The sequence below is a fragment of the Lolium rigidum genome, chromosome 6 (assembly GCF_022539505.1).
Source record: "Lolium rigidum isolate FL_2022 chromosome 6, APGP_CSIRO_Lrig_0.1, whole genome shotgun sequence".
NCBI lineage: Eukaryota > Viridiplantae > Streptophyta > Magnoliopsida > Poales > Poaceae > Lolium > Lolium rigidum.
Window position 1 is genome coordinate 306,255,283 of NC_061513.1, and position 21,147 is coordinate 306,276,429.

Here is a 21,147-nt window from a genome sequence, read left to right on the forward strand (position 1 = left end):
TATAAATTTAATTGGTTCATAGACATTATGATATAAAGTTTGACTAAGTATGTAAAAAATGAATATCTAGAATACAAAATGTATGCCATATGATGTTTAAATCATGATGAATATAATGATTTTTTTGGTATCTTTGATGTTGATGTTTTTATCTACATACTTGGCCAAATTTCAGGTCGTTTGACTTAAAACAAATTATCTGGCACTACATTTTGCCAAGGAGGAAGTAGTTAGTTAAATATGGGCTTTGAACCGTCCAGCCCATCAACAAAATATGTTTTAGTTTAGTTTTAAAAGGCCCATGTGGCTGAATTAACATTGTTTGTTTGGTAAAAGTAGCGATGTTTCTCCTAACCAATATTGCATTCCGTATCTCATTATATGGTCCAGTTATTTCGTTTTTTGTTGCAACAGTAAAGACGTTGACACGGTTTCTATTCATGCTCCCATTCGTGAAAGAAAATTTACAGAAAAAACACACCATGCGCAAATGCTAATTAAACATCAATGGAAACAGTGTTCCCGCCATGACCACTTGCATGGGAGGCCAAAAGAGAAACCGAAGAAGCCTGCCATCCTTCTTCTGGGGCTTCATCGCTGCCCTGAGAGTTTACCCTACTGTTCTTGTAGAAGGCATAGATACCCAGTTGGATGATGCCCAAGAAGAAGCCTATTCCATTTGGGACCTGCATAAGTAAGAATTCACAAGCTAATTAAAAAAGGTTCATCATGAAGTTAAGCTAAGTAAGACATATGCTTACCCCAAGGAAGATGTCTCTGTCAAGTATGGCATACGTAGCCCAGACGCCCCCGTTGAGGAAGAGGAAGAAGGACAAGAAGAATGGCATGTACTCCACGCTCCTTGTGGCAATCACTGTTCTCTGTTACGCCGCAAGTTGACAAGTGCGCAGATTTTTAGATATTCATGCTTTTGGTTCACGTGCTCAGCAAGATTAACGAAACAGCAAGACAGCTCCAAGGGATGCTGATGAGAGGAGCGCGTGCAGGCCTGCATTTTCATGCTTTTGACCCACTGCACTTGCGCACATTCTGAACTAGAGCATAGTAGTGTTTTATCTAAAAAAGACAGTATAGTAGACCGTAAGCTCCCTAATTTATTCAGGCAAGAACGTGTCTTGCTGACTTGGCAGTGGGGAAGGCGCTGAGACATACTAATACACACCTCAACATGCCATGTGCATGGTTTGTATAGTACTGGGTGGAATATATTTCACATGCCGTGTTGCAGTACACAATTGGTTTATATATATACGCTCTTTTAAAAACTAGACGACTTAGATGTCTATCCTTGGAGGTCTGATAGCTCTATATCTTTTTTCGATAAAGAAAATACATTAATACCTGGAGATACCAAATGCACACAGCCTCTGCAACAATGCAATACCCAAATGGCAGTACGAATGCATACAACCAAAAAAAAAAACTAAGAAACAGAAGTCCTGGAACAACATTCCAGCCATAGCAACAATAATACAACCACTACCAAGACAACAAGTTCCATAAAACATAACTTGCTGAACAGTTTTTACACTACTATTTTTTAGATTTCACTATACTTGTCTATATGAAACCAGTTGTATGCCTACTGCAATTACCCGCATTCTAATTAGCAACTATACTTTTTTTTTATAACACATAGAGACACTATATGCACTTCAAACCTAAATAGGAAAATAAATATGGTAACTGATTTTTTTTCGAAATGGGGAGTTTAACCCCGGCTTCTGCATCATGATGATACACACGGCCTTTTATTAATATCAAGTATAATTAAGTATAATATTAAATATGGTAACTGATTTATTTGTGGATGTGTGATGACTTTACCACGGCAGTGAGTGGGGACCCGTACATGAACACGTTGAGGCAGACACATATCAATCCTATAACCATGATTTTCATGTCAAGCCCGGCAATGGCAAATCTGGTGGTTGCGAACACAAATCCGAAAAACCCAATGTCCAAAGTTGCCACCAACTTCGCGGTTTTAACCTGAAAAGTGTAACAAGATAACTGATCATAAACTTTGAGGAAGCCAGATCGTGCATACATACAAATATATAATTATGTGACATTTCCTTATTGAACCATAACCAAAAAAAAAGAATAAGAGATCGATAACGTGATTCAACATGGCATCACAGCTCTACTGAAATAGGATGCCCAAATAAGACCCAAAAGGCAAAGAATTTTGACATAACAGAAATAATTCGGAGGAAAGAGGTTGAGACCAGTACATTAAATAGTTAAGGATGGACTTACTTAAGCGCTGCGTTCCTGAATGGGGAAGCAACTAACTTATTCAGGACGAGCTAGGTCCTTAATTCTGAATTGCTGATAACTCCTCTCTTTTACTCATACTAGCAGGGACAGGCACGGCGGCACGCCGCGCCCAGCCAGAGGCTGAAGAATGTAGGATGCTTTCATCATGTTGAATTACGACTGTAATGTGCATGGGAAAATCCAAGGCATCAAAGTGATTATCTTATTTTTACAAACAGTGAGCACATTAGAGACTTGACTATGGATTTTACAAAGTTCTTTACACAGAAATAACAGAGGGCACATGAGACTTAAATGTTTTTCCAACACAGGAATGGAATTCATACATATATGAATTATTCTCAGAACATGCTGTGTAGAAAACAGATGGAAATAACTTTGTAATATGTTTATCAAGGAAGAATTAAAAACTCAATGATATATACATCAAAGGAATACAATGGCGAAGCAATAACCTGCAAGTCTATGTATGAACCCCTCTAATAAAATTCATATCATAATCCATATTATGTGTAAACAATTCATGTCACATGTAATACAAAATGGAAGATAATGATAAAAGGAGATACATACAACATCTCAGGACTAAACTTGCAAGCTTATCAACTTAGAAGCAAGCTTTGTATTTTCAAGGCTGACTGATGTACTTCTAATCCTTTTTCACTTTAGGCTGACTATCATACCCCCTCGAAACAAAGCCTCCTAGATAAGTCCTTCAGAGGCTGCGAGAATGCGTTGTTAGAGAACTAAGTTGACACAATTCCCGAACCTTCATCTATGGGGTACCCCTGTGGCGGAGACATTGAACTAATGAAAGAAACTACTGTGAAAACACCTTGTCAAGCTTAATCCGAGCCACTCTTCGATCAAACTGCAGAATGAAATGACACGTGTCAAACAATATGTCACTAAATGGTTGATGAAGAGTTGAAAAAATATACCAGACTCAACAATTGGCAAAATAAAAGGGAGTTCCTCCTTTGAAAAGTATCTTTTAAATAAGTGGCGATGACTGTATCTCAATTCTCAAGTTTGAAAACGAATGGCCACTAAGCTGGTAAATGATGTCCATTTATTTGGACATCCTATAAGAAGAGCTGAACAATACATATGATTCCAAATAATCAAGCCATGAAGTTGTGAGGGTGTTCTTTTCATATATCAACAATGAATTAAATCTGGATAACATAAGAAAGGCATAACTTTTCGAAGGTAAATGCTCATGGGTAACAATAACCTAGCAAAATAATACTCCCTCCGATCCAAATTAATTGAGAAAGATTTAGGCAGGTTCTCATTCATTTGACCAATCCAGAACCACATAGATGTAAAACTCCCAGATAAACCTACTGCTTCGATTAATTGAAAGCCGGTTAGTTATACACTTTTGTGTCACAGCACTTCTGAAGTTTACCTGGTAAGCTTGAGGTGGGCATGGTGCTACCAGAAAATTGCTGAGTCTGGTGTATTCTGTCATCCACAAATTATGCTTGAAATATTTTGGAAGAGATGCATGCTGTTACTGTCTCCATGGTATTGAATTGTATTACATCTATCAAAAGAGTTCATGCTATCAAAATGCATGTTTGTTTCACTATAAGAGGAGCTTCTATGTATTACAATCAATCTCAAAATAACTGACTCAGAACAATGTTCTGTAAATGGATACAAATACTTTCACGTGTGCTTTCTTTTAAGGCATCAATGGCCCCCCAGAAATGTTTATGTAGTACCGATGCAAAAAAAAAACGACTTTTACATTTTTCTCTTTCAGCCCTATGTTTCAGAGAACATATTGTAACATTAACAGTTCACCAATGATAGGACCCTTGCTGCTTCTGTTAAGAAATTATTTAGTTTTTCTTCACATGCCACTGTGATGCGCGTAGATGTACACGTCCGTTGGGAACCCCAAGAGGAAGGTATGATGCGCACAGTGGCAAGTTTTCCCTCAGAAAGAAACCAATGTTTAATCGAACCAGGAGGAGCCAAGAAGCACGTTGAAGGTTGATGGTGGCGAAATGTGATGCGGCGCAACACCGGGGATTCCGGCGCCAACGTGGAACCTGCACAACACAACCAAAGTACTTTGCCCCAACGAAGCAGTGAGGTTGTCAATCTCACCGGCTTGCTGTAACAAAGGATTAACCGTATTGTGTGGAAGATGATTGTTTGCAAGAAAACAGTAAAACAAGTATTGCAGTAGATTGTATGCGATGTAAAGAATAGGAGCGGAGTCCACAGTTCACTAGAGGTGTCTCTCCCATAAGATAGAAGCATGTTGGGTGAACAAATTACAGTCGGGCAATTAACAAATAGAGAAGGGCATAACAATGCATATACATGATATGATAAATATAGTGAGATTTAATTGGGCATTACGACAAAGTACATAGACCGCCATCCAATCGCATCTATGCCTAAAAAGTCCACCTTCGAGGTTATCATCCGAACCCCATTCGGTATTAAGTTGCAAAGCAACGAGACAATTGCATTAAGTATGGTGCGTAATGTAATCGACAACTACATCCTTAGACATAGAATCAATGTTTTATCCCTAGTGGCAACAGCACATCACAACCTTAGAACTTTCTGTCACTGTCCCAGGTGTCAATGAAGGCATGAACCCACTATCGAGCATAAATACTCCCTCTTGGAGTTAAGAGCAAAAACTTGGCCAGAGCCTCTACTAATAACGGAGAGCATGCAAGATCATAAACAACACATAAACAATAGATTGATAATCACCATAACATAGCATTCTCTATTCATCGGATCCCGACAAACACAACATATAGTATTACAGATAGATGATCTTGATCATGTTAGGCAGCTCACAAGATCCAACAATGAAGCACAGTTAGGAGAAGACGACCATCTAGCTACTGCTATGGACTCATAGTCCAGGGGTGAACTACTCACTCATCACTCCGGAGGCGACCATGGCGGTGTAGAGTCCTCCGGGAGATGAATCCCTCTCCGGCGAGGTGCCGGAGGCGATCTCCTGAATCCCCCGAGATGGGATTCGCGGCGGCGGCGTCTCTGGAAGGTTTTCCGTATCGTGGCTCTCGGTACTGGGGGTTTCGCGACGGAGGCTTTAAGTAGGCGGAAGGGCAGGTCAAGAGGCGGCACGAGGGGCCCACACCATAGGTCGGCGCGGCCAGGGCTTGGGCCGCGCCGCCCTATGGTGTCGCCACCTCGTGGCCCCACTTCGACTCTCCTTCGGTCTTCCGGAAGCTTCGTGCAAAATAGGACCACGGGCGTTGATTTCGTCCAATTCCGAGAATATTTCGTTACTAGGATTTCGAAAACAAAAACAGCGAGAAAACGAAGAATCGGCTCTTCGGCATCTAGTTAATAGGTTAGTTCCAGAAAATGCGTAAATACGACATATAATGTGCATAAAACATGTAGATATCATCAATAAAGTAGCATGGAACATAAGAAATTATCGATACGTTGGAGACGTATCAGCATCCCCAAGCTTAGTTCTGCTCGTCCCGAGCAGGTAAAACGATAACAAAGATAATTTCTGAAGTAACATGCCATCATAATCTTGATCATACTATTTGTAAACATATGTAATGAATGCAGCGATCAAAACAATGGTAATGACATGAGTAAACAAGTGAATCATAAAGCAAAGACTTTTCATGAATAGTACTTCAAGACAAGCATAAATAAGTCTTGCATAAGAGTTAACTCATAAAGCAATAAATCAAAGTAAAGGTATTGAAGCAACACAAAGGAAGATTAAGTTTCAGCGGTTGCTTTCAACTTATAACATGTATATCTCATGGATATTGTAAACATAAAGTAATATAACAAGTGCAATATGCAAGTATGTAGGAATCAATGCATAGTTCACACAAGTGTTTGCTTCTTAAGGTGGAGGGAGATAGGTAAACTGACTCAACAATAAAAGTAAAAGAATGGTCCTTCAAAGAGGAAAGCATCGATTGCTGTATTTGTGCTAGAGCTTTTATTTTGAAAACATGAAACAATTTTGTCAACGGTAGTAATAAAGCATATGAGTTATGTAAATTATATCTTACAAGTTGCAAGCCTCATGCATAGTATACTAATAGTGCCCGCACCTTGTCCTACTTAGCTTGGACTACCGGATCTTTGCAATGCCATGTTTCAACCAAGTGTCACAAAGGGGTACCTCCATGCCGCCTGTACAAAGGTCTAAGGAGAAAGCTCGCATTTTGGATTTCTCGCTTTTGATTATTCTCAACTTAGACATCCATACCGGGACAACATGGACAACGAGATAATGGACTCCTCTTTAATGCATAAGCATGTAGCAACAATTATTATTCTCATATGAGATTGAGGATATATGTCCAAACTGAAACTTCCACCATGATTCATGGCTTTAGTTAGCGGCCCAATGTTCTTCTCTAACAATATGCATGCTCCAACCATTAAGGTGGTAGATCCCTCTTACTTCAGACAAGACGGACATGCATAGCAACTCACATGATATTCAATAAAGAGTAATTGATGGCGTCCCCAGAAGCATGGTTATCGCACAACAAGCAACTTAATAAAATATAAAGTGCATAAGTACATATTCAATACTACGATAGTTTTTAAGGCTATTTTGTCCCATGAGCTATATATTGCAAAGGTAAATGATGGAATTTTAAAGGTAGCACTCAAGCAATTTACTTTGGAATGGCGGAGAAATACCATGTAGTAGGTAGGTATGGTGGACACAAATGGCATAGTGGTTGGCTCAAGGATTTTGGATGCATGAGAAGTATTCCCTCTCGATACAAGGTTTAGGCTAGCAAGGTTATTTGAAGCAAACTCAAGGATGAACCGGTGCAGCAAAACTCACATAAAAGACATATTGTAAACATTATAAGACTCTACACCGTCTTCCTTGTTGTTCAAAACTCAACACTAGAATTATCTAGACCTTAGAGAGACCAAATATGCAAATCAAATTTTAGCAAGCTCTATGTATTTCTTCATTAATGGGTGCAAAGTATATGATGCAAGAGCTTAAACATGAGCACAACAATTGCCAAGTATCACATTATCCAAGACATTTTAGAATTACTACATGTAGCATTTTCCAATTCCAACCATATAACAATTTAACGAAGAAGAAACTTCGCCTTGAACATTATGAGTAAAGCCTAAGGACATATTTGTCCATATGCAACAACGGAGCGTGTCTCTCTCCCACAAGGTGAATGCTAGGATACATTTTATTCAAACAAAAACAAAAACAAACCGACGCTCCAAGCAAAGAACACAAGATGTGATTGAATAAAAATATAGTTTCAGGGGAGGAACCTGATGATGTTGTCGATGAAGAAGGGGATGCCTTGGGCATCCCCAAGCTTAGACGCTTGAGTCTTCTTAAAATATGCAGGGATGAACCACGGGGGCATCCCCAAGCTTAGAGCTTTCACTCCTCTTGATCATAGTATATCATACTCCTCTCTTGACCCTTGAAAACTTCCTTCACACCAAACTTCAAGCAAACTCATTAGAGGGTTAGTGCACAATTAATAATTCACATATTTAGAGGTGACACAAACATTTTTTACACTTCTGGACATTGCACAAAGCTACTGGACATTAATGGATCAAAGAAATTCATCCAACATAGCAAATATGACAATGCGAAATAAAAGGCAGAATCTGTCAAAAACAGAACAGTTCGTAAAGACGAATTTTAAAATGGCACCAGACTTGATCAAATGGAAAAACTCAAAACTAATGAAAGTTGCGTACATATCTGAGGATCACGCTCGTAAATTGGCAGATTTTTTCGAATTTTCTACAGAGACTTGTGCCCAGATTCGTGACAGACAGCAATGCTGTTTCTGCGCAGCGATCCCAAATATAACATCAACTTTGACATAGAAACTTTACTTGGCACAAAAACATGATAAGGAGAGGTTGCTACAGTAGTAAACAACTTCCAAGACTCAAATATAAAATAAAGTACTGTAGTAAAAACATGGGTTGTCTCCCATAAGCGCTTTTCTTTAACGCCTTTCAGCTAGGCGCAGAAAGTGTAAATCAAGTAACATCAAGAGATGAAGCATCTTCAGCGGGGTTTGGAATTTTCTCAACCAAGCATAGTATATTGGATACATAAGTTTTAGCGTCTCCCTTTTCATTAGTCTTAGGCTTGCTATTCTCATCAGAAACAAGCCAAGCATAGTTATTTTCTAGTGCATCATTCATAGCTAGGAGTTTACATGGTATTGGTGCTTTGATCTCCCCACCATCATTAACATTATTAGTATACTTAATTCTATCCATATCCATCTTTTCAAGTATTTGTTTAAAATTAGGAAAGAAACCAAGCCTCTTATGCTTAATAAAAAAAATTCTAGCTTCTTTAACTATATCCTCAAATTCTCTAACAAGGACTTTTAAAACAAAATTTCTCTTTTCTCTCATCTCCATATCCGAAAGTGTAAGAAACATATGTTGTATTATGAGATTGAGATTAACAAATCTAGCTTCTAACATGTGTATCAAACGAGTGAAGCACTTTCATAAGTGGGAGCAGTTTTTAATAATGGTATATCTTCAAAATCTTCATCCATACTAACATGGGTGAAAAATTCTTCTATATTATCTCTTCCAATGATACACCCTCGTCCTACCGGTATCTTTTCCAAAGTAAACTTAGGATTAAGCATGATGAAATAAGCAAAAAGTAAACTAGGCAAATAAAGTAAAGACAAGTAACTAATTTTTTTGTGTTTTTGATATAGAGAACAAGACAGTAGATAAAGTAAAACTAGCAACTAATTTTTTTTTGTTTTGTTTAGGTGCAGCAAACAAAGTAGTAAATAAAATAAAGCAAGACAAAAACAAAGTAAAGAGATTGGGAAGTGGAGACTCCCCTTGCGGCGTGTCTTGATCTCCCCGGCAACGGCGCCGGAAAACGAGGCTTGATGCGCGTAGATGTACACGTCCGTTGGGAACCCCAAGAGGAAGGTATGATGCGCACAGTGGCAAGTTTTCCCTCGAAAGAAACCAATGTTTAATCGAACCAGGGAGGAGCCAAGAAGCACGTTGAAGGTTGATGGTGGCGAAATGTGATGCGGCGCAACACCGGGGATTCGGCGCCAACGTGGAACCTGCACAACACAACCAAAGTACTTTGCCCCAACGAAACGAGTGAGGTTGTCAATCTCACCGGCTTGCCGTAACAAAGGATTAACCGTATTGTGTGGAAGATGATTGTTTGCAAGAAAACAGTAAAACAAGTATTGCAGTAGATTGTATGCGATGTAAAGAATAGGACCGGGGTCCACAGTTCACTAGAGGTGTCTCTCCCATAAGATAAAAGCATGTTGGGTGAACAAATTACAGTCGGGCAATTAACAAATAGAGAAGGGCATAACAATGCATATACATGATATGATAAATATAGTGAGATTTAATTGGGCATTACGACAAAGTACATAGACCGCCATCCAACTGCATCTATGCCTAAAAAGTCCACCTTCGAGGTTATCATCCGAACCCCATTCGGTATTAAGTTGCAAAGCAACGGACAATTGCATTAAGTATGGTGCGTAATGTAATCGACAACTACATCCTTAGACATAGAATCAATGTTTTATCCCTAGTGGCAACAGCACATCACAACCTTAGAACTTTACGTCACTCTGTCCAGGTGTCAATGAAGGCATGAACCCACTATCGAGCATAAATACTCCCTCTTGGAGTTAAGAGCAAAAACTTGGCCAGAGCCTCTACTAATAACGGAGAGTATGCAAGATCATAAACAACACATAAACAATAGATTGATAATCACCATAACATAGCATTCTATTCATCGGATCCCGACAAACACAACATATAGTATTACAGATAGATGATCTTGATCATATTAGGCAGCTCACAAGATCCAACAATGAAGCACAATTAGGAGAAGACGACCATCTAGCTACTGCTATGGACCCATAGTCCAGGGGTGAACTACTCACTCATCACTCCGGAGGCGACCATGGCGGTGTAGAGTCCTCCGGGAGATGAATCCCCTCTCCGGCGAGGTGCCGGAGGCGATCTCCCGAATCCCCCGAGATGGGATTCGCGGCGGCGGCGTCTCCGGAAGGTTTTCCGTATCGTGGCTCTCGATGCTGGGGGTTTCGCGACGGAGGCTTTAAGTAGGCGGAAGGGCAGGTCAAGAGGCGGCACGAGGGGCCCACACCATAGGTCGGCGCGGCCGGGGCCCGGCCGCGCCGCCCTGTGGTGTCGCCACCTCGTGGCCCAACTTCGACTCTCCTTCGGTCTTCTGGAAGCTTCGTGCAAAAATAGGACCCTGGGCGTTGATTTCGTCCAATTCCGAGAATATTTCGTTACTAGGATTTCTGAAACCAAAAATAGCAGAAAACAACGAATCGGCTCTTCGGCATCTTGTTAATAGGTTAGTTCCAGAAAATGCGTAAATACGACATATAATGTGCATAAAACATGTAGATATCATCAATAAAGTAGCATGGAACATAAGAAATTATCGATACGTTGGAGACGTATCACACTGTAGCAAGAAATTTACTAATTAAACATGAATGAGACATAAGTTATCATATTTGTCAGTCTGCAAAAGTCTGAGGGCACCTCTCATGTGATGTTATTTCCATTGTAAGAGAACAAATAAGCAATGCTTTAAGAAATTTTGGATTACCATTTACTATCAAAAAGAAGAAACCGCATCAGCATTTATGGGAAATGTAAAATAAAACAGGACACATTGCATCAGAATCTATACTGTAGACCCGTATACGTGTACACAAGGGAACTGGTTTAGCTAATATGTTATATGTAAACATTTGAGTTGGTCCATAGAATTCACACTTTCTGAGGACCTAGGCAAAAATTTTAATAGAAATTTCAGTTACATGCGAAATAGCAATAGCAATGACTATAATAAACGAAAATTTCCAGGAGACTAAATATGATAATAATGTGCTGAACATATAGTTAACATGGAGAAAAATTACCTCTTCATGCAACGAAAGGAAACTGGACCAATGTGAGGTATATGACAGCATAAAGAACTATCCAGGAGGAATTGTTTTGTAGGATGAGAGAAAAGACCAGTTGGCTTTTCAAGAATCACAAGATTGTATTTGCTGAAAATTCAATTGATTGATTTATTTGAATATTCTGTATCAGACAGTTCAGCCATTCTCTTTGCAAGATTGAATATGCAACGCACACCTAGCAGCAAAAAAATCCCAATAAGTATCCAGGATACACTTTGCGCAGTATTTTATTGGCATGAAGATCAATTAACCAAAGGAAAAAAAGTTTCAGGGTCTAAACTAATGGGTAGAAACATCTCATTAAGTATCATAATCTCTAAGAGCAATCTTTATTAGAATGGACATAAATGCCACACTTTTTAAATAATGACACAAAGAAGCTGCATGCCCAAGAATGGGAAGTAGAAAAAATACTTTCAAGAAACAATAGAGATTTTTGTTCAGGAGAAATATTTGTTAGTACTCAAGAACTAAAAGGCACGGATATCACTGTTAGTCCAGCACATGTGCACCCATTGATATTCTACAGAAAAAAAAAGTGTCAGCGACAATGTGGAACATATGCTTACCTGGTTGCTTGGCATGTGTGGTAGTTCATCTGACAACTACCGAGGCTGCAAGGACATTATCAGAAAATATAGCATAGTCATAGAGTGATCCTGGAGTTTTGATTTATCCTCCTCATCTTTCAAAGCAGCAACTTGAAAATACTCCTTGATCAAACCATCACAGAAATAATAGTCTGTAATCAACTGCATGTGTAGGTAGTGCAAAGGCATGGGAACCGTCTTTGCAGTATGCTGAATCAGGAACGTGTTCTGCTTCTTCACTATGTCAATTTTGAGTTCCGCAGACTGCAGCATAACACGCAATCCTTATTCTCTGAAATTACTCCACTCTAAAATTACTCCATGTAAAACTGAAAAGAAAATGATGTATCAGAAGAAATTTTTGCACCTAAGGATATAATCAGAATTACAAGTTCGTGTCTTATAACATAAGAGGATATCCAATTGCTGCTATTGTTAACACAGTGTTTCAATTTCCAAGAATTGGTGGGACAAAAAATCTATCATACAGCTCCAATTCTTAATCTCGAAAAAATCTATAATACACATATGTGCGTCCAAGTTTCAGTTCAAACCAGTAAACAATGGGGAAATTAATTAACAGGCTCACCTCTAGTACGAAGTGAAGAACAGGCTCATTGCTGGGAGGGGACGACATAGTTCCAATCGTCGTCCAGCGCAGCCAGAGCCCACACTGCAGACCAACCAGCGTGGTGGGGGGCCGCCGTCCAAGTGAGGCGATGCAGCAACCCACGCCACGGCCGGCGGTCACAGGGAGTTGGGCAGGGGAGAGCCGACAACAAAGAGATCCGGACAGGGGAACTCGCTATGGCAGGGGATAATTGGGGCCAGCATTCACGGAAGTACCTGTCGGCAGCCTAGCTCGATGGAGATGCGGAACGGCATGCTCGGGAGCCTGGAGCAATGCACTCGGTAGTTTGGAGCAGCCATGGTGAACCTCAGGGGAAACTTGTTGGTGAGGCGGCGAGCGGGAGCGACAAGCTGGCTAGGTCAAGGGCGGCGCACCGGTGAAACTCCCTGCCGGTGCGGCGCCTGAGGAGGTCCACAGTGACGCACCCACGGAAGGAACAGGGGGCGGCTCGCCGGATCACACGCGCACGCTGGACGAAGCCCATTGACGCCTTCGTCACGCTCGGGAAGAAACTGGGAGCGGCGAGCGGGCCAGGTGGGGAGGAGATTGGGGTGCTCTAGAGCAGCCTCCTACGGCACTCCTGCACGGCGCCGGCTTGGACGTCTACACGTCGAGCGCCACCACCACTGCCGCGGGGTAGCCATCCCATCGATGGCGCTGCGGTTGGCGGTTGTCGTCGTCCGAGGCGGATGCGGAAGTTCTGGCCGGCACCACGTCGGTCTCTTTTGCCCATTCCCCTCCGACACCGCCGACCATCGCCAATCACATGAGCTCGACGACCCATGCCGCCGGCTGTCGCTCCAAGTTCCTCTCCCTCCGCCGCTAGATCAGAGTAGACGTTGGATGGGGGGAATGGTGGCAGCCTGGCAGGGGAGGGTAGTTGAGGGAAGAGGGCTTAACGGGAGATATGCTCCCGATTCTCCCTAGGAAGAAGAAAGGAAAATTGAGGAAAGTGGGGTATGTTCCACCGCTTTGACCTAGCAAAAAGCTAACTGACTGGAGCAAAGAACAAATCTAAAATCTAATACGTGGCCAAACAATCTAGCTGTCGATTGTGGAGCCACTACGGGAAAATTTGTTTTTGCCGTGTACAAAATTGTTTGCTGAGTGCATATTGCTACGGAACACGGCAAAGAGTAGCTTTGCCGTGTGTTTGCCAAAAAACACACAGCAAAGAAAAAATACTCGGCGAAAATTTTAGAAACACACGGCAAAAAAAAAACACACGGCAAAATTTTGAAAAGCACACGGCAAAGAGGAACTACTCGGCAAAGATCTAAAAACACACGGCAAACAATATATACTCAGCAAAACAATGAGACACGTGGCAACTGTGGTCCAACGAAACGGCGCCGTGACAGAACGAAAGCTTTGCCGTGTGTTTTTCCAGACACTCGGCAAAGACCGTAGTTCCTGATTGGCCGAAATGAAACTCCCACGGATCGTGCCTCCGCGTCATTGGATCGATTAAGAATCAACAGTCGTGATCTCTTCGCTCGTTCTCTCTCCTCTCCGTCCTCTCTACTTCCATTTCTTTTCTTTTCTTTTCCGCTCTCTCCCCGGTGGACAGCTCAAAAGGCTCAAAGCTGAAGAATAGCCTGTGCCTTATCTCTTCCTATGCACAAACTCAGGACGAGACCATCGCTCACCCACCCACCTCCAATCTCCTCCGCCTCTGCCTCAAACGCGCCGCCGCCGGACTTGGACGAGATCCCAACTACCGCGCGCAGATGCATCTCGCCCCTCCACGGCCGGGTGAAGCCTGGGTCATCCCCGCCGGCGAGCACGTCCGCCTCACGCACCTCCCACGGCCGTCGCGTGGCCATGTCCTCCAGGCCGAAGTCCGCCGCCTCCCAGCAGGCCAGGCCAACAAGACGTCGAGGGAGAGCCCCATCGCGTTTCTGCATCCAGCGGCTCCTCTCGGTGACCTGCGGCGGCTCCTCTCCGACGACTTCCTCATGGCCGGCGAGCACGTGCACTCGGATGAGGCCAAGCGCGCAGCAGCACCTAAGTACGGCGGTGAGCTCATGCCTGCAGCCCTCTGGCCTCCGGCGCCGCACCTCCAAGACCGGCGGCGAGCGAGAACGGCAGCGGGGGTCGTCGCCTGCGGGCGGCGCTTCTCTATTTTTTTTATTTCTGGAATCTAGCTTTGCCGTGTTATTGGAAGAGACGCACACGGCAAAGTCCGTGGGACGTGCCACCGTCAGTTAACTAGGGAAACCGTCAAATTATTTTTTGCTGTGTACCGGGCAGTTAGGCACACGGCAAAGCTTTTGCCGTGTTCCGGACAGGTAGGCACACGGCAAAGCACCTTTGCCGAGCTGTTTTTTGCCGTGTGGTCTTTACCGTGTGTCGCCACACGGCGTTTGCTTTGCTGTGTTCCGAGACAGCTTTGCCGTGTTTTTTGCCAACACAGCAAAACTAGATTTTCCCGTAGTGAGCTATACCACGGGCGTACGACAAGGGAGCAGATCTGCTGCAAGAAAACAGTGTCCCACAGGTCCTTCAGCTACAAGCACATGGCGGAAGTCCTAGAACAGCCAACGCCGATGCACCAAGATAGAAAAGAGCCCTTCCAAAATTCGTCTCAGCTTTGGCGGAAATTTTAAGGAGCACCAAATCAATCCACACAAAGAAAACACAGAGCACCAAAGCCTTACGTGTCAGCAGCAGGTTAATCCTCTAACCATTCCAAAATTAGGAGAAAAAAGATATTTGTTAAGGTTTAATATAGTAGTTATGTATTCACCATTTAGGTGTAAAACGGATGTACGAAAACATAAATGTTTCTAAACACAAATCAGTTTTGTCAACCATGTCGGTGCTGGGCTCACCCTTGCGGCATGATCGGCGGCGTAGACGAGGAAGAGGACGACATAGATGGTCTCCATGACGGTCCCAAAACCGTTGACGGTGGCGATGAGGAGGCCGTCCGGCTTGGTGACGCCGTAGTAGAGCCATAGCAGCGAGTTGAGCAGCGTGAGCACGTACGGCGCCGGCTCGAACTCCTCCGTCGACTTGGTTCTCACGATCCTCCAGAAGGTCGGGCTGCCCATGCATATGTGTCCATGTAAGCAACAATTAGAACACAATAGATACTCTTCTAACAGTCGAAATGGGTGCATGTGATCGATGGTTAGCGCAGCTCATACGTACATGGGAGAAACGAAGACCAAAACCGAGATGATGTTTCCTGCCAACACGCAAAGAAGCTGAATGGTGAGAGCGAGAGAGGGAGAGAGACTTTTATTGCATGTTCATGTTCGTACCTATGATGCCGATGATGAACATAGTAGAATCCATGGCGCGCACCGCGGAAGGGACAACGAAGAAGCACGTGATCCAAACTAAAAGGATGATCGGGTCAGCTACTTACCTATCCAGCGTGGGGTGCATCGTCCTTAATAAGGAGATCAAAGCACAGGGCCAGCCGGTGCTGGATGAGGGAGACAGACGGTTACGAATTAAAGCTGGGCCTCGTGGAACACAAGAAAATAATATTTCACCGGCCTTGCAGATTCAGTTGACTAAAAGGCAGATATCGTTATGCTTGTTTATTTCTTGTATTTCTTGCGTGTTTATATATGATGATATATACCTTTTGTATTTGCTCTCATTATCTTTGCCTACTGTACTTGCTGTCCTTAGTGCCTAATTATTTCTAAGTTGACTAATTTTCTTTCCAATCGAGAACCCTTTCTTGAATTAAGTACATTACATAACACCGCACAGTTGTGTTTTTTCCGAAAACACAGTACAGGCGCATCCGTTCCCAAATACGTATATATATTCACCCTATAAAAGCACGCACGCACAATCTAACCTTATGGACCACCTCTAAGAGACTGAGTCTAGAAACTGATCTAACGGGTCTGGAGATTGACGAAGTCTCCACATGTGCCTCGCTATCGAATGTCGCCTCCCACTAAAGAATATTCCATCGTTTATGAGACACGAAACGTCAAATCTTTGGTAGATAGGACCTATCACTGCCCTCCTAACCATCCAAGTACAGATTGACTTTCCCATCCGCAATACTCTAGTAGGAAGGAGGAAAGCATAAAAGAATTTGTCAACAATTGTGTAAATCTTCACACGCCTTCTCGGTGTATCACGTTTCACCACTCGGATATCTCTGAACAATTTTTTTTCATAGAACGGTCGCAATCCATTAGACAGTGGACGCAGTTGAATCGCTGACCATGAAACCACTTACATCGTTGTGTGGTACAGCATCGACCCAAAAACGTCCGTTGCCATGGGATGAGAAGATTTACTACATTCACGATGATGTAAATTAAACGAACACGACTTGAAATTAAGTCTAGTCATCATCCTAGGACTCAATGTCAGAGCGATCAAACTTTGTGATGTCGAGAGCATTGGTCAGCACTTAACAGTCCAACTCAATGGCCACATGAATCATAACACAGTTCATTGCCACCGTCAGACTCTGGCAAATTAACCTGGGCGAGAAGAGCGGTAAGAAACAACTTTCACCTTTTAATCCTAGGACCCACAATGAGTTTTCTTCCAGGGAGATGGCTAAGATACTAGAGGCTCTCAACATCCATTTGTGGCACCACCGCCCTTTAGGCGGATCACCTGCGTCAGTATGATCTGATGATGACTTCATGAGGAGGAACCTTATCACCAAATTATAGCTCGTTGGGCAGTTGCTCTATGTATTCATTGAGGTGGGCAATGGTCGTACCAATATATTTTTCCGGCATTCGCGAATTGGATGGACCTTCTTCATTCATAGGGCTTCCCTCCATCACCGACGCTGGTACCGTGTTCCCTTCTTCATTGGCATAAAACTGCAGTCACCAACTGTGGTATCGTGCCCAGCCTTTCTAGCTGCCATCCACCTTCTTTTTTGATTGTAACTACGACAGGGTTTAGCCTTTCAACAAAAAAGTGCACATCATGTCACCATGCGTAACTAATCATGAATTCATGTCAGACACGGTGCCTCACATCACACATAAAGATACGGAACCAAACAATATATGATGTGCTTATCTAAGGATACACATACTATGTGTATCACATATTCACATAGGACATGATTAGAACAATTTGTATGTATCCAATGTGACTATGCCACGTTGCATAGTGGTTAATATTTGGACCCTTGAAACCACGTTGTCCCAAAAGGCTCGTATACTCGGTCCTAAATATACAACCATTAAACCCTAGCCTAACTCCAAACCTCCCATGCAAACCACCTCGTCTTTCTATTAGGGTCACTGCAAAGGGCAGCTTGCGGGGATTTGCCACTGATAAACAAACCAGTATATCTTAGAAAATGACAAAAAAAAATCACATTTGGAGCAGTGGTGTTGTTGACGAAAATGACAAATAACAACCGCTCTTTCGGGTAGGATTGTGACAAACAACATTGTTTGATCGATTCTCTCTTCTTAAGCCATTTTCTACGTGTTTGGGTCCAACCACTAGTAGGAAAATCCTTATAGGCAGTGGCGGAGCTTAGTTGAAACAAAACAAGGCCATGGCCCGCCCAGCTCTTGCACCTTGCCTCGTAATATATCCAATTTGTACACTCTATTTGCTCATTTTCCGTGATATATCAGCTCATGATAGTTGTTTAGCCCGCCCATGAATTGGGTCCAAGCTCCACCGCTGCTTATAGATAGAAATACCATCTGTGACGCACTAAAACGTGCATGCTCCATAAAATTATTTCTGTGGCGCATGCAAATTAATCCTCCATAGTGCGCATTTGCAGTTGGTGCGCCACAGAAATTGGCAATTCAGTGGCGCATGTGCACACGTGCGTCACAGAAAGTTTGTGGGGCCCACGCGGGATCCACCACTGCACATGGGCGAAGGGAATTCTGTGGCGCATCTGCCACATGCGCCACATAAGTTCATCTTTCTGTGGCGCATGTAGGCATATGAGCCACAGAAAGTTGAAGGATTTTTTCTTCGCATCAGCACTGTAAAATAAAAAAGAAATAGATAGAAAATTCAAAATATAATTTCCGTTGAGGTGCCCATGTATTATGTCATCTAGCACCACTAAAAATTAACAAACATGAAATTCGACTTTTTTTGCAAAATTACGTTGCAAAAACATTAAACTGGATTTCTGGTTGCATACGAACTCGAAAAAAACGCACAATATATCAAAATGTTCCCTAAAAATTCTACATCTGAATTCATCCGGGTTTGCCCGGTTGAACAATTTTTAGAATCGCCAAATTCGAATAGAGTAAAAAGATACGGCAAGTCAAAGATTTTTTCGTGTAAAAATAAAAATAGAAAAAAAAATATGTGGCGCGCCACAGAAGTTTTTGCCCGAAATTTGAATTTCAGAGGCGCCAATCTCCCCCTCCGCTTCTCCTCCACCACTTCTCCATCTCCTCACTTCTCCTCACTTCTCCTCCCACCACCACCACCTCCTCCCTTCTTCTCCACCACCACCACCACCACCTCCTCCTCCTCCTCCCTTCTTCTCCCTCCTCCTCCTACGGCTTCCTCCTCCGGTGACCACCACCACCACCTTCTCCTCCTCCTACGGCGACCACCAGCACCTCCTCCTCCTCCTCCTCCGGCCACCATCACCACCACCTCCTCCTCCTCCTACTCCGGCCACCACCACCACCACATCCTCCTCCTCCTCCTCCACCACCACCTCCACCAACTTCTCCGGCCGGCTAGCCTCCTCCTCCTCCACCCACCCCACCCCACCCAAACCAACCCAACCCAACCCACCCAGCACCCAACCACTCACCTTCCGGTGAAATTCCAAAAAAAAACCGGTGAAATTCCGGCGGCCCCAGATCTAGATCTCTGGCCGCCACGTTTTAAACAAATTCAAAAAAAATATTCTGTGGCGCATATTAGCATGGTGCGCCATAGAAATTTTTAAGAAAATTCGGTGGCAAATATTGACCTAGTGCGTCACAGAAGTTTCAAAAATTCGGTGGCGCATGTACATATGCGCCACAAAATTCAAATACTAGTCACGTGGCAAATGTGGCGACCTGAATATGCGCCATAGAATTGAAATTTGGTGCGCCACAGTTAGCCTATTTTCCACCAGTGCACATGTTGGGTCTACGAGGAAAATCGATGGCACGCGGCTCATGATCCTTAAGGACCTGCAATCAGCACTTTCAGTGTCCCTGTATCTTTTGTGCGATGTATTTGACACCTCTGGGGCACCCAACGGCTGCCAACACCCCACCCATGTTGGAGGTTATCCAAGTTATGAGACTTTCTCTTCCTTGGGAGCTTGAGATAATGAAGCAGTATCACCAGCACATCATGTTCATGACTAATCATCATCCATATGGCTTGTTTTTTCCATCAAGAAGATAGTGTACTTCACCTAGTTGGTTCATGAGAGCCTCAAGATGCCTTTTGGTCTCACCTTCCTTGTTAGACAAGATTTTATCCAAATGAACCACCTCAACTTTTAGATTGAGCCTCTATGCATCATCCATCAAAGATATATTCGATTAAGCGGTGGTTTTGGGAGGAGAGGTAACCTCAAAGATTTTTACCATGAGGCACTTGTGGTTGTTGGCCTTGATGTTGTCGTTGGGGGCGTCAACGCGTGATGTGGAGGGACAGGAGGTGGTGATAACCTACAAGTGTAGGGGATCAATTGTAGTACCTTTCAAATAAAAAAATACGTTGTCGAACCCATGAGGAGTTGAAGGTATTGTTTAGCAAATTCAATGAAGTAAACAATGAACGATGCAAGGATTTGTATTTTATGTATAGTTTGCGAGAAAGTAAATAACAAGTAAAGTAAATGTTGGTATATGGTAATTAGCAAGTAAAGTAACTACTCTTTTCATAGAAAGCAAACTACTATGTTCAGTAAGAGTACAAGTTTGGGTGTGTTCTTATATGAGCAAGTGTTCCCGGAGGCGGCATAGAATTCATAGCACAAGGATTTCTGGAAAAGCATGGTAAATATTTTGTGAAGTTTTATGCTCGTCTACAGAGCCTAAAATAGGTGTAGCCACAAGCATGAGCAAACACAACTCTAATGATTGGGCCCTATGCCATTTAAGTGAGCCAACTAGGGATTCATTAACACATAAATGTTCAACTATTGCTTTAAGTTCTAAGGTCCCCGGTCATATAAACCTTCCTATTGCAACTCTAAAGATCTGTACAAGGTTTCTACCATCTCTTGCCATCAATACACATGTTCATTACACTAAGGTGTGTCCCTATGAGCCTATAGAGGTGAAGTAACACATGGTCGATGTTACTATATTACCATCATAAAACCACATGGCATTGATACCTTCGATCCAGATTACAGATTGTAGTATGATAAGCTTTTTCCCTAGTAGACGTAGGTTTAATCGAACCTTGGGAAGAACTGCTAAAATGGTGTGTAAAGGAAACGTCTACAGGACTTGCAAGTTAATTTGATTTTATGTTTACCCGACCAATCTAGTTTACTTTTAAGGAGGTTGTGTTCATTGATGGAAATATGCCAGGGTTAAGATTTCTCCTGCCGCTATGCATACATATATAATTGAAGCGCAAATGTGTAACAAATAAAATAGAGATAAGATATTTGTGAGTA

General features: G+C 42.7%; 1 protein-coding gene and 1 long non-coding RNA gene across 2 annotated transcripts; both read right to left on the reverse strand.

Annotated features, from left to right (window-relative positions):
- Nucleotides 1–497: 497 nt before the first annotated feature.
- Nucleotides 498–15,929, reverse strand: LOC124666506 (bidirectional sugar transporter SWEET16-like). The gene is made up of 6 exons (XM_047203857.1): nt 15,836–15,929; nt 15,723–15,759; nt 15,401–15,614; nt 1,849–2,013; nt 762–881; nt 498–686 (listed from the first exon to the last, which is right to left on the reverse strand). Exons 1-6 carry the CDS (start codon nt 15,867–15,869, stop codon nt 498–500), a joined length of 759 nt encoding a protein of 252 aa, XP_047059813.1. The 5' UTR covers nt 15,870–15,929.
- Nucleotides 11,277–12,570, reverse strand: LOC124666508. The gene is made up of 3 exons (XR_006990909.1): nt 12,525–12,570; nt 11,915–12,264; nt 11,277–11,520 (listed from the first exon to the last, which is right to left on the reverse strand). It is a non-coding gene; the product is annotated as an uncharacterized LOC124666508 (long non-coding RNA).
- Nucleotides 15,930–21,147: the final 5,218 nt, after the last annotated feature.

Coding starts and splice junctions, on each gene's coding strand:
- LOC124666506 (XM_047203857.1), bottom strand. CDS start 15,869: ATGGATTCTACTATGTTCATCATCGGCATCATAG. Junction 15,760..15,835: donor GTTCATCATCGGCATCATAG/GTACGAACATGA, acceptor GCGTGTTGGCAG/GAAACATCATCTCGGTTTTG. Junction 687..761: donor ACAGAGACATCTTCCTTGGG/GTAAGCATATGT, acceptor TTACTTATGCAG/GTCCCAAATGGAATAGGCTT.